This window comes from Pundamilia nyererei, unplaced genomic scaffold (assembly GCF_000239375.1).
Source record: "Pundamilia nyererei isolate P.nyererei 1_Seehausen unplaced genomic scaffold, PunNye1.0 scaffold00240, whole genome shotgun sequence".
NCBI classification, from domain to species: Eukaryota; Metazoa; Chordata; class Actinopteri; order Cichliformes; family Cichlidae; genus Pundamilia; species Pundamilia nyererei.
Window position 1 is genome coordinate 681,233 of NW_005187641.1, and position 13,016 is coordinate 694,248.

The following is a 13,016-nucleotide window of genomic DNA, read 5'->3' on the forward strand; positions in this document are numbered from 1 at the left end:
ATAAAAAAGCTAAACAAAAGCAAAACAGCTTTGTTTTTGATTTTTCTTTCCCCCCACCTCACCCTCACTGCTGTTTCCACTCCTGCTGCTGTGACTGTGTCTGTGTCTCCACTGTAACAAATAAAGAAGTACAAATAAAATCCACTATCTTTCGTACCACACTGTGTCTCTTGGTTTAAGTGGGAGCGCGGGTGAAAGGACTGCCGGGTGACTGTGGAGCACCGACTGACTGTATTATGCATATGGTGAAGCATTATCAGTGTGAACTTTATCCATCATCCCATTTCTCAATATAAATCTATGATCCCAAATCAGGGGTGGGTGCCACATTTTCAGGGTAAAGGTACAAACCAACATAGTAAGCAGAAGAACTGTAGTCTACCTTTGAATCTACTTCAATCCTTGATTCCAATAAATGTGACACCCTGTGAGTAGTAAAACCAAAAGTTGTTGGATAAAATAGCGACAAAATCAGATTTTCAAATGATTTAAACTCACATATTAAATTTATAATATTATACAGAAAGTTCCAGAATTTTGAATCGTTTTTCTTGAGACAGAAATGCAAAGAATTTGGGAATTTTGAACCCCCACCCCCAACCAGATCAAAAAGAACAAGATTTAGACGCCGGATCGGTTGGGGTCCAGGTTATTAACAACCACCTCTGGTACTGTTGGCCAGTGGGGTGCCAGTGGAAATTGAGCCACTGATGGCCAAAGACAAAGGAAGACAACAGGGTGAAGGTGTTAGGAGGCAGCAGGGGGAGAAGGAGAGGCAGGAGTGTGGAGATGGTGAGTAGGGACTTTAAATGTAGGAATTAGGAGAAAGGGAGAGAGCTGGCTGATATGATAGAGAGAATAAAGGCAGACATATTGTGTGTCATATATTGGATAAAGGATAGTGACTATGACACTGCCAGCCAGGAGGAAAAAAGGGAGATCTATCGAGAAGGTTCCAATAAAAAGACATACAGAGGGTTGGGGTGTCTTAAGAGGATGCTAGCTTTAGGGTGAGATGGCGGCAGATGATCCATGGAGACACCTAAAGGGAAAAATGATGGTAGAAGAAGACTATCTACAGTTCCCAAAAGGTTGATTCTGTTTATCTGAACGTAGCATCGTCAGTGGGAGAAACGTTTTGTAACTCATCCAAGTGACTTCTTCCGTCAGTTGCAGTCTCAGCTGAGACTGAAGAAGTCACTTGGATGAGTTACGAAACGTTTCTCCCACTGACGACGCTACGTTCAGATAAACAGAATCAACCTTTTGGGATTCACTAATCTGGTTGATTGAGCATGCATGAAGACACCATCTACAGTTATTTATATTATCAGAAGATTCAAAATATTTGGAGATAAGACCAAAAAACAAAACAAAATGCTGTGGCAAGCAGCAGACGTGATTTCCTAGTGAAAACCATGGCAATCGGTTGTGAAAAAGAAAATCTGCTGTCACTGTCAGTGAGCACAGTTTGACACTGCACTGCAAAATAAAACTCAATCATGAAAAGAAAGAAATGGAAGTATTTAAACATTGTTGAGAAATGGCCTCATCTTCCCAGCCATGAGCTCTTTACGACAGAGTCAGTGAAAAGTGGAAAAAGTGGATCTCACCAAGCTGGTTTGTTATTGGCGCACAGCTGGATCAGTGCACGTGCAACAGACAAGCTATATATCTGTGAAGGGACCATTAAAGCTGAATGATACATGTTTTGGAAAGCTATATAAAACCATTAAGATGATAAACACTCTGCAATGATTCCAACAACACACCTCTGAAGGGAAAGAGTCTGGATGCTAAACTGGCCTGCCTGCAGTGTAATACCTCATTTAGACTAAAAAATGGAATTCCCATTTTCATTTCCAGGAAAGGAAAAAAACTTTTGCAAAAAATAAAATCTAAATATATTAATGAATTCCTGTCATGAATGAATCCCAGACAAATCTGGTGCAGTTTCTGATATTACTATTATTGTTGTTATGATAATAATAATAATAATAATAATAATAATAATAATAATAATAATAATAATAATAATAAACTATTATACATAAACGTTATTTAATCCATCATTGGAGAAATTCATTTGTTACAGCAGCAGTACAAAGGACAGGAAGAAAAAATGAATTAGAGAAATTATAAAACTAAAAATTGAAAAACAAATGGTAACAAATGGTTAGTATTATATGCAATAAAATAAACATATTATTATTATTATCATAACAATTTTATATATTATACTTTACATTATTATTATATTACATTAATATTATTATTTAAAAATCAAAAGATCAATGGGTCACGTGACCTGGTGACGTTGCGGACTGAATCAGGATGTAAAGGTTTTTGCGACAAAACTTACCTCCTTCAAAATAAAAGCAACCAATCTTAAGATAGTAGCCAGAATTTATCAAATAAGCCGTATTACGATGTAGAAATTATGTTTATGAGAAGAATTTTGGTAAGTTATACTAGCTGAGACCTGTATGATATAGGCTACTACAACTTGAGTAAATACGCTTCCGGGAAAGTTGTTTTAATTTTGAAATGTCGACAGGAAACGCTGTTCGAGTTTGAAACTTGGCTGTGCTCAGGGGAGCAGAGGAAGAGTGGGCATTTCCCGGTCCATCAGCGGTACTGTAACACATTTCAGGCCTGGTTTGTCCGCACAAACTGGGGATGGCCCCGTGGTGATGCGCGCTGTAGGCTTCACGCCGCTGTCGTCCGGTCGTGCCTTCGTGAATCCTGACGGGCCCAGAAGAACCGCCATGGCCTCTGTGGTTTCACTCCGCGGCACATCTGTCACACTCCCCGCTGTGGTCACCGTCCTCTTGCTCCTGATGTCGGTGACCACTGTGCAATCCTCTCAAGGCGACAAGGAGCCGGTTTACCGAGACTGTGTGAAGCAGTGTATCCGCGCAAACTGCACCGGAGCTCGGCTAAACGGCTTCCTGTCTGCCCAGCCGCAGTACATGGCGCTGACAGGTGAGTTGCTCTTGTCTGCAGGTAAGTTAAGCTAACTTACCTTGCTAGCAATAGATTTTTCCATCAGTGCTTATCAATATTGTGGCAACTCGTACATGCATATATCTGTATAGCAACATTTGCTAACTGACCCCCATTAATTTGCTGTTTACATTCATTATAGTCACTCGTGCATGCAGGTGCTTTGCACTGATGCTTACATGTGTGACTTTTAGTCTTCACATGCCTTTAAAAAGAAAACTGTGACCTTGTTTCATGGCCTTCAACACTAAAAACCAGATTTTCACGCTGGTCAAGCTCTCCCAACAGCTCTATTGTCACCCCACCCTTCTGCCATTATTATCTTTTCTGTGCTGTGTCTACACAACTAGTTAGCCAAAAGGCAACCCCTTTAAATATTTAATTAATTGTTTTCTTTTACCTCTATGCTTAAAGTTGTATAAAATATCCAGGGAATGCCTTTTGTAGTTGCTTGTGTATTTAAGTTTATTCACTGCTATACAAGAATTGAAACCGCTTCCATGCTTATTTTATTGACAAAATACACCTCAAGTATGGGCTATAAATAAACCAAACAAAAAACGTGTGAATCTTGTTGTGTTGTCTGGCACGTCTATTTGACTTATAGCCTATAGCACATTTAAACAACAGACTCTGACCCAACATGATGTAGAGACAGGCACATTTGCATTCCAGGTTTCCAAAACACCTGGTTTCAAATTACATGAAAATCTGAAAGATGTCTTTTGTTGTGTCTGCTGGAGGTTTCTTCCTGTTAAAAGGGAGTTTTTCCTTCCCAATGTCACCAAAGTGCTCATAAGGTTGATTGTTGGGGTTTTCTCTGTATTATTGTAGGGCGTTTACCTTGCAATATAAAGCACCTTAATTCAACTGTTGTCGTGACTGGGTGCTACAAGTAAAGTTGAGTTTATTTGAATTGTGTTAACTAATTTTTGTAGAAATTTAAAAAAAAATTACAGCGATTTAATGGTCATTAAACTATGTTCAGAGTTTGCAAATTAATAATGATTCAGATATCGTTATTGGTGTCAACAATGCTGGCCCTGTATTTAGTTGTATCCGATCAATACCAAAATTTGCAGCTCTGACGTGCTTGCACTCGGCTCCTCTCTTTGTTCAGGTTGGACATGCCGTGATGACTGCCGCTATCAGTGCATGTGGACCACAGTCGGCCTTTACCAGGCTGAGGGGTACAGGGTCCCACAGTTCCACGGCAAGGTTTGTTACTACCTACCCAAGGTTGATCAATAAAGGATATGCTGTCCACTTTTATGTATTCTGTGAGATTTCATTGATTTCAGTCAAATCTGAAATTATGGACGAATTATTTTTTCCCTACAGTGGCCGTTTGCACGCTTCTTGTGTTTTGAGGAGCCGGCATCCGCGTTGGCCTCTCTGCTGAACGGCCTGGCTTGCCTTCTCATGCTACTGCGCTATCGGAGCACGGTGCCACGACAGAGCCCCATGTACCACACCATCAACGCCTTCTCCCTGGTGAGTTGATTTCTGTATCCGGATGTGATGGAGAACATTAAAAAAGTGTGTGTTTGTGTTTATTGTACTTCAAAAGAGCAAAAAGTCAGTTATCTTTGTTATGCTTGATCACCTAAAGGACAAAGTTGTCTATATGCTGACTGTGTCTGTACACTGATTGGATAGACTGATTTTATTTTGTGGCTGGAAATCCCTGATCTGAGTCTCCCATCACAGTACATCACAAAGGTGCTCTACTGGATTGAAATGTAGTAACTGTGAAGGCCATTTGAGAGGATTTGAACTTTGAGATATGTTGCACTATCTTGCTGGAAGCAGCTATGAGATGATGGTACACTGTAGCCATAAAGGGATGGACATGGACATGTTTATGCCAAATTGTGACCCTACCATCTGAATGTTGAAGCAGAAGTGGAGACTCATCAGAAAGGACAAAAGTTTTCAATCTTATATTAAATCTTCTTCTATAAATCGTAGCCTCAGTTTCCTGTTTTCAGCTGACAGGAGTGGCAGCCGGTGTGGTCTTGTGCTACTGTAGCCCATCTGCTTGACCCGTTATTTATTAACTGCCCAGCGTTATACCTCAAGAAATAGTTACTAACTTAATAGAAAGCGCTTCTAGATTACCTGGCCAATAGGTTGCGTTTAATAGGCTGTGTTTTTTAAAATGATAAACAAAAAATGCGTTCTATCAAAAACTTCTATGTCTGATGCAGAAATTATCCAAACAATGAGTTATTCAGACTTTAATATTTAAATCTTTGTGGGGGGTTTTCAGGTATCTCTCAATGCCTGGTTCTGGTCCACAGTGTTTCACACGCGGGACACCTATCTCACTGAGGTAAGGGCTTTTAAACCTCTAGTAACTTATTACCCTAAAAAGAAAAGAAAAAAGTTGATTTGTGTGTGTCCTACTGGGGATCTCCCACCTTTGAATCCCGTTTTGTTCCATTTACTTGTGTTCAGTCAGCTTGTTTTCTGCCAGAAACACTGTTTAAACAGTGTTTTACAGTTTTACATGCAGTCACATGATCTAGTTTTAATAATAATAAATAAAAGCTTTACTTTAATGTACACCGAGAGAGGAAAACTGCTAATGTACATTTCCACTTGCCAGACCACCTGTTGAGATGAGCATTCTGCTCTTTGATTGGTTAATGAGCTTAGCAAATGAGCAACATCCTAATGCCATTACTGATCAACCTTCGAGCTGTGCGCGGTGTAGTTTCTGTAAACAAGCACTGGTTGATCTTAAGTTAAGATTTTGTATGTTTTTCTTATAGAAAATGGACTATTTCTGCGCAACAGCAGTCATTCTTTACTCAATCTACCTGTGCTGCGTCAGGTAAGCAAACCTTCCACACCCAACTGGCATCCGAAACCACATTCTAGATGGTAATCATTAATCCTGGTTCAAATACCTTCTAGGATAAAGTTGGATTAAAAACGAGAGAGAATATTTGTCAAGTGTGGTCGTTATAACTCTTTGGCTACGTTCACACTGCAGGTCTTAATGCTCAATTTCGATTTTTTGATCAAATCCGATTTTTTTGTCTGCTCGTTCACACTACAAATAAAATGCGACAGCAAACGCGCTCTAGTGTGAACGCTCAAAGCGGCCCGCATGCGCAAAAGAAGACGTCACACGCAACGCGCTCTGTTTAGACCCAGAGCAAACAGTATTGTTTGACTGATGGCCTTAATATAAAGACTTCGGACTTCACGTTTCCCAATTTTTGCTTTAAGTTATTTTGTTATTTACATAATAATGTAAATAACCTAATAATGATCCTTATTGCCGTTTAAGAGAGGAGCGGTGCTTCAAAGGATAGCTGTAGATTTCTGTCAGAATCTGCAGATTATACAGTACAAATAAAATGTTTACGTTGTCTTCCCAACAGTTTCACTGACAACTACACTGGATGGCCAGGAAGCGTTCGCGATGTCTTCTCCGGTGCTGATAATTGGCTTCGGTCTTGTGTCGGTGACGTAAAAGGCGGATTTAATGCGACTTGACCGTTCACACAGCAGTCGCTTTCTGAAACATCGGATATGTATCGGATTCAGTACCACATACGAAAGTGACCCAGATCGGATTTGAAAATATCGGATTTGTGCCGTTCACACTGTCATAGCATGATCGGATATGGGTCGCATAGGGTCAAAAAAATCGGATTTGATGCGCTTTCGCCTGCAGTGTGAACGTAGCCTTTGTCTTACTTTGCTGAATATGCTCACGTTACTTGCCTTCCTTCCTCTCTTTGCCAGAACGTTGGGCCTAAAGCGACCCGGTGTGTCCAGCATGGTTGGAGTCCTGCTCATTTTGGTCTTTACCTCACACGTGTCCTACTTGACCTTTGTCAGTTTTGACTACGGCTACAACATGGCTGCAAACGCCACAATCGGTAGAGTCCATTTCCACAAGTAACCTATAAGCCTGTATATGGTTGATATGTGAGGAATTCATTCCCTGCTGTCCTTCAGGCATCAGCTCTTTCAGATATCTGTGATTTAATGCTCTCTGCTCATCTTTTTTGGGCTTTAAAGGCATGGTAAACCTCTTGTGGTGGCTCTGTTGGTGCTGGCAGAACCGGCGGACCCTGCCGTACTGGTGGAAGTGCGGCCTGGTGGTGGTGCTGCTCCACGGTCTGGCCCTGCTGGAGCTTCTGGACTTTCCCCCACTGCTTTGGGTCTTAGACGCCCACGCTGTTTGGCACCTCAGCACCATCCCAGTGCATTTCCTTTTCTACAGGTTTGTAAAAAATATGCGAGAGATGGAATTGCAGAGAAAATAAGTGTTTTGGCACTAATACTGAGAGAAATGTTAGGGGACTCAGATGCAACTACCTTATGGTGAATAATCGATACTTTGTTCTTCCTCCAGTTTCCTCATAGACGACAGCCTCTACTTACTAAACACAGAGAAGTTGGGTGTAAAAGTCGAGTAGGAGGAGCTCTTCGCCTCTTCACCTTGCCTACACCTTCGCACCTTTCCAGTCAGGGCAGCGGGACACCCGAACACTGAAGTAGCTCAGCCTCCCAGATGACATGCATGATATCTCCGCAACGTTCATCAACGCAGACTTTGTTTACATTTTTTTATGTTCTTGTATTTATTTGGGGTAAATTCTCATTTTAAAAAAACAAAACAAAAAAAACCAACCACACAATGTGACGCTCACTCCACTTTGCCTTGTAATGATGATGCGTGCTACCTTTCATTCACCGTCATTCGTAAGCGCACGACAGGATGAAGGAAAAAAGTATTTATTTCGACCCAGAGCAGACCCAACTCTTCACTCCAAACGCTCCTCGGGTTTTTGCGTAATTGTGCGAGTTCCCAATCCCATAATTTTGACACTCACCAGCGTCTTTGGACATCCAAACAGCAGTTCGATGCGCTGACAATAGATGGCACCCTATCATTGGTCGGGCCTCTCGGCGTGGCGGAGCAACATGTGTTGGGTTCCATGTGTGCCAAAAGTGGACTGGCAGACACAAGCGAGGTGCCCCCCGGTGAAGGGGGGCCGGCAGCTGATTGTTCCAGAGTGAGAGAAGCGGGGGGGGGGATGTTGGAGGCCATTCTAGCTGACTGTGTCTTTCTCCCTCCCCCCTCACACCTTTATTTTTGTGCCTCTCTTGTTTCCACTGTGCTTTTGTTTGTTGCCGTGTCCTTCATTGTCACTCAGACTTTTATTTTTGTTTTAATCACCTGCCTTTACGTCTTTTTTAAAAATTCTGATGTTGACCAATTTGTGCTTCAGTTTATTGGCAGTTTTGCTCACTTTGGTTGCTTGATTTTTCTTTTTTTCTTTTACATTTTGGTGATTTTTATTTTTTTTTGAAGTATCGTAAGTGTTTTTAATTTTATTCACCTGGATTGCCTTTTAGTGTGAGGAATGATTGAGTTAGGAAAAATGAGCAATGCAACAGGAAGCTGTATGTTTTTGCTTTTTCTGTTTTTTGTTCTCATTTTTTCCAGCATAAAGTGTCTTATTCAGGGCTTAGTTAATGTGCGAGTGTGTGTGAGTGAATGAGTTGTTGTACACCCATTAATTTTGACTTGGTTGCATTTCTTTCTGCAGTATTTTAAACCTCCTCCATCCACAAATCGGCCTTACACACTGCATTATAACTTGGGTATCACTGAGCATGTTAAGCTTCGAATTCATTCCATGTACATCTTCGTCCTTCAGAGCGTCCCTTCCATGCGTGCACTTTACACGGGGGTGTGCGTGCACTTACTGTGCTTGTGTGTGAAACTGCGCCCATGCCTTTGTACTGCTGTGTGAGAATGTGAACAATGACCAGTATGTGTGTACATGTTGCCTTGACAGGACATTGTATTGTGGTTTTTTTTGTTATTGTTGCTGTCGTTTTTTAGCATCATAAACTGGATCACAGAGTGTGAGCGAGCTAGATCACGCTGATGTGTGAGCGCATATATGTTGAAGGATTGCTGCATGAATGCGTGTGAGAAGACGGGTATATTTAGCTTCGCTGACAGCCTGCGATGGGGGTGGGGGAAGACAAGAGGACAAAATGCACAGAGAGGTTTGGGTGGGAAAAAGATTCCTGAAATCACGACAGAGACACTGAACAGTTATGAATAGAACAATCTATATATAATGCATAGTGTTTATCATTGCAGCAAAATGGTTTATATTCTCAGTAATGCAAGATCTGTCAGCCCCTTGAGCACTTTTAACACAAAATCTTTGCTTTTCTACCAAAGTCCCTTTGTCCACAGATGAGAAAATTGTGTTTTCATTGGAATTAAAATCTGTTTGAATAGCTTAAATATTTCCTGAAGAACTGGTAGAAAACACTCCAGTTTTTCTGTGATTTCATTCCATTGTTCTGTTTCTTTCTTGCCAGTAACCGCATCCCTTCTCTCATTCGTCTGCTGCCCCCTGCCTGCTGCCCTGTGCACGGTCACCTCTCTAACCAAGTGTACTTTCCTCCACCTCACATCTGTTTGACCAAAAAAAATTAAAAAAATCTTCAGTAATGGAATAAATAAAATTGTTCTTTGTTGAGAAGAAATTAAGCAGGGGTTGTTTTTTATCTGCACCTAGGATTTATCCTGTCTTTATATTGCACAAATTCAACTTTACCCCATGTCAATTAAATATGAAAAAAAGAATAGTATTCAAAATGCTAACAAACAGAGTATGTGGTATGTGTGCATCGAGGAATGCAGTAAAATATGCCAATGGTATTTGCTCTCTAGCGTCTCGCTGCTCTGCGATGTGGCAAACGCCATTCAGCAGCTGTTGTCCAAGAGCTGCCGCTTCATAGCTGTCTTACAGAAACCATCTCTCCATCTGTAGACTGAAAACGTTTCAGCGGCAGAGGATTGTAAAGACACCATTTTTGGGATTTCTCTGCGTTGTGCTGGTGTAAATGTTTCTAAAGTGGATGCATGAATGGTAAAAATGCACAAGCAGAAAACATTCAAAGCACTACAAGTGCTATCAGGTAAACGCACTCTGGTGGATCACGTTACAAGCTTTGTCCTTAGTGAATACAGCTGAATGTTGCAAATGTTTATGTCCATGAAGGTAGGAAAAATAACTGAGAACTACTGTAAATGTTAATTACATAATATAGTATTTGATTCTTTACTGAGCCCAAAGTCTCGTTGGTTAAAATCATGAAGTGTTATGATAGTGTTTGGACTTTTAGTGGATGTGTTCCTGTGAACTGTGGTGTGGTTTAGCTAGCACGGGCCCACAACCTGACCTAAGTCTTTGCACCGATAAATAACCTCTGCTCTGCACTCGCCTTCAGGGTTTTTTTAAAAAATGTTGAACAGAGCAGTGTTTCAGTGACTGTGAAGTGCAGGGACAGAGGGGACATTACAAAAAATCTGATATCCTTTTGTAGTTCAGAAAAGATGTGACGTAAAGTCTCTGGAAAGCATATGATGTTATATTTTACAGTAAAAATATGTTTAAGGGAACTCGAAAGTAAGTAGCAGTTTTAATGGCAAACAGTTGCTGCAGATTTGCCACATCAATGATGAGCATCTCACATTCATCCACATCCAAAAAGTCTATTGGATTGGAATCTGGTGATTGTAGAGGCCATTTGAGAACAGTGAACTCATTGTGATGTTCCAGAGACCAGTTTGAGATGACTGAACTTTGACACCTTAGGCATGTTGTCCTGCTGGAAGCAGCCACCGGGCGATCACACACTGTGGTCATATAGGGATGGGTATGGGTGGAAACAACAAGGAGGTAAGCTGAATTAGTAAGGAGGAGCCCAAATATATCTCTTAACACCACCAGCAACCTGAACTGTTGATACAAAACATGGTGAAATCATGGTTTCATGTTGTTTGCACCACATTCTGACCCTACCATCTGATTGTCAAAATAGAAATTTAGACTCATCAGACCCAGCAGCTCTTTTTATGCCTCTGTTGTTCAGTTTTGGTTTGCTTGCCTTCAGTTTCCTGTCCTTAGCTGACAGGAATGGCACCTGGTGTGGTCTTCTGCTGCTGTAGACAATGTGCTTCCAGAGATCCTGTAACTAGAGATTATTTTAGTTACTGTTGCCTAGTTGTAATCTAGTTGTTCTCCTCTGACCTCTGACACGAGCTGTCTACATGCCTAAATGCACTGAGCTGTTTATCCACTTCACAGGCCTGTGAGTGTCTCTTACAAAGCACTGATGTATTTCCATTTCCTCCCACGTATACTTATAAAAGTTTAAGTAATCCTTATTTTTTTCTTGTATTTAGGTGGAGGTTTTGAAGGAGTGAAATGTTACGCTAAACCTGTGTTAAAATACATGAAATGTTCACAGCTAGAGGTATCAACAGAGCAGGAAAAGTGAGCAGAGAAGTGACATGTATAGTCTGTGGTTCGTCCCTCCCCTATTACACTGCAGTCTAAAGGGCTTGCTGACCTTGTACTATTTGTGCCAGTGATATATGCACAGATACCTTCATTGTGTCTCTGATATAATCAAGACAGATTCCTTTAGACTTGTATTTGGATTTATGAGCAGCAGTGGGAAACAATATGGTTTTCTTGTCCTTGAAGAGTCCCACACTGTATTTCTTATTTCTTCTCTCATGCCAAATCTAAATACCTGGCCGGTCAGGGGAACTGAACTATGAGTGAATTTATGATGTTCTTTGGTAATGACTTCTTTTCTGTATATTTTCCCTGGGTTTTACTGCAGTTGTCCTTGGACTCTCTCACTTGAACACATTATCTCTCACCCACTTCCTGGCCTCCTCACCTTTTAACCCATGCAGACCTCTTTTTTTAACGCATGTTTTATGTGTCCCTTAGAATTACAGCCATGTTTTCTGAAGGGATTTCCACCATCGAGTGCGATGAAAATTGCTGACCACTGCATCAGGTTTTATTGTAGCACAGCTTGCTTTCAAATGCAGCTAAAACGAGGAGTCGCATACAGAGCCAACAAACACTTAAAGTTTAAGACTTAAAGTTCACTGCTGGGAAAATCTTCCAACTAGAATACTGAACTGACTTTTTTTTTCTGTGGGAACTAAATATTTCAGCCTCACTAGCAATACTCAGCTTCGCAAACGGACCGCAACTTGTGGTCTGTGTGGCTCAGTGTGTAGCTTATTGTTGTTTTCTGATAGCTCTGTGCAAGAGGCTGGACTCTGACCCGGGCTTCTGTGGGTGGGGAGAGACGATAGATTGGGATGAATAGAGTTTATTCTTCCTCCTTCAACTCCTGATTTGTGACCGTGAATGAAGAGCATGAGAAAAGCAGAAGAAATATGAAGACACTCCAAGCTTGTATCACGCAAAGAATTCACCTTTTTTTCCCCCTGATCTAAAATGTTGATTTGATTCATTCCTTAAATGTTAATAAAGTTTTAATAGTCAAACATATTGATATACAAAGCAAGACTTAAATCTAAAAATTTGCCAGTTTGCAAAAATAAACACATTGATATCAGTCAGTGTGATTTATAATGAAATAGTGCAGCTAAGAGTGTAATCATTGCCTTTTCACATTTAATAAATCAGACAGGGAGTTTTTCAACATCTACAAAACTCAGTGAAATTCAAATTAAATTTGTTTGAATTTGGCAATTAAGTGTTTTGACACAGTTATTGTAAAATGTGTTGTTCTTTTAAACAGGCATTTAATACTACATGTTGATTTGGTGAAATATCGTGTTAGTGGGATAATTGTTAGGTAATGTTTCTAAATAAACTCTTGATGTGGGTCTATCCATATATGGTAATGCACATTTAATGTAATTCTTTTTTTTTTTTAAAGGCAATTTAACTTTAACATTTTTCAAATATCCGGATGTCCCCTTTTAATCTGAAATGTATCACATTGTAGGGTTTCATGGATGTTTGGGGATCAGTATTACATCATAGATGTGGTGTAACAAAAGTGACTTTATTTAAGTGCTCATCATAGAAAAATAGAAAAATGGGATGTACAACAGAAAAGACTAAAATACATTTTTAAAAAGTAAGTGTCAGAACAACCAATAAGAAGACACA

General features: G+C 40.4%; 1 protein-coding gene across 1 annotated transcript; it reads left to right on the forward strand.

Annotated features, from left to right (window-relative positions):
- Positions 1-2,557: 2,557 nt before the first annotated feature.
- On the forward strand, positions 2,558-9,301 carry pgap3 (post-GPI attachment to proteins phospholipase 3). Its single transcript, XM_005749299.2, has 8 exons — positions 2,558-2,985; positions 4,127-4,224; positions 4,348-4,500; positions 5,279-5,341; positions 5,784-5,845; positions 6,769-6,905; positions 7,048-7,252; positions 7,385-9,301. The coding sequence occupies exons 1-8, from the start codon at positions 2,694-2,696 to the stop codon at positions 7,446-7,448; spliced, it is 1,074 nt and encodes a 357-aa protein (XP_005749356.1). The 5' UTR covers positions 2,558-2,693; the 3' UTR covers positions 7,449-9,301.
- Positions 9,302-13,016: the final 3,715 nt, after the last annotated feature.

What these genes read in the sequence shown, in the direction of transcription:
- pgap3 (XM_005749299.2), top strand. Translation starts at nt 2,694, where the DNA reads ATGCGCGCTGTAGGCTTCACGCCGCTGTCGTCCGGTCGTGCCTTCGTG. An exon ending in CCATCAACGCCTTCTCCCTG is followed by an intron (nt 4,501 to 5,278) that starts GTGAGTTGATTT and finishes GGGGGTTTTCAG; the next exon opens with GTATCTCTCAATGCCTGGTT. An exon ending in ATCTACCTGTGCTGCGTCAG is followed by an intron (nt 5,846 to 6,768) that starts GTAAGCAAACCT and finishes TCTCTTTGCCAG; the next exon opens with AACGTTGGGCCTAAAGCGAC.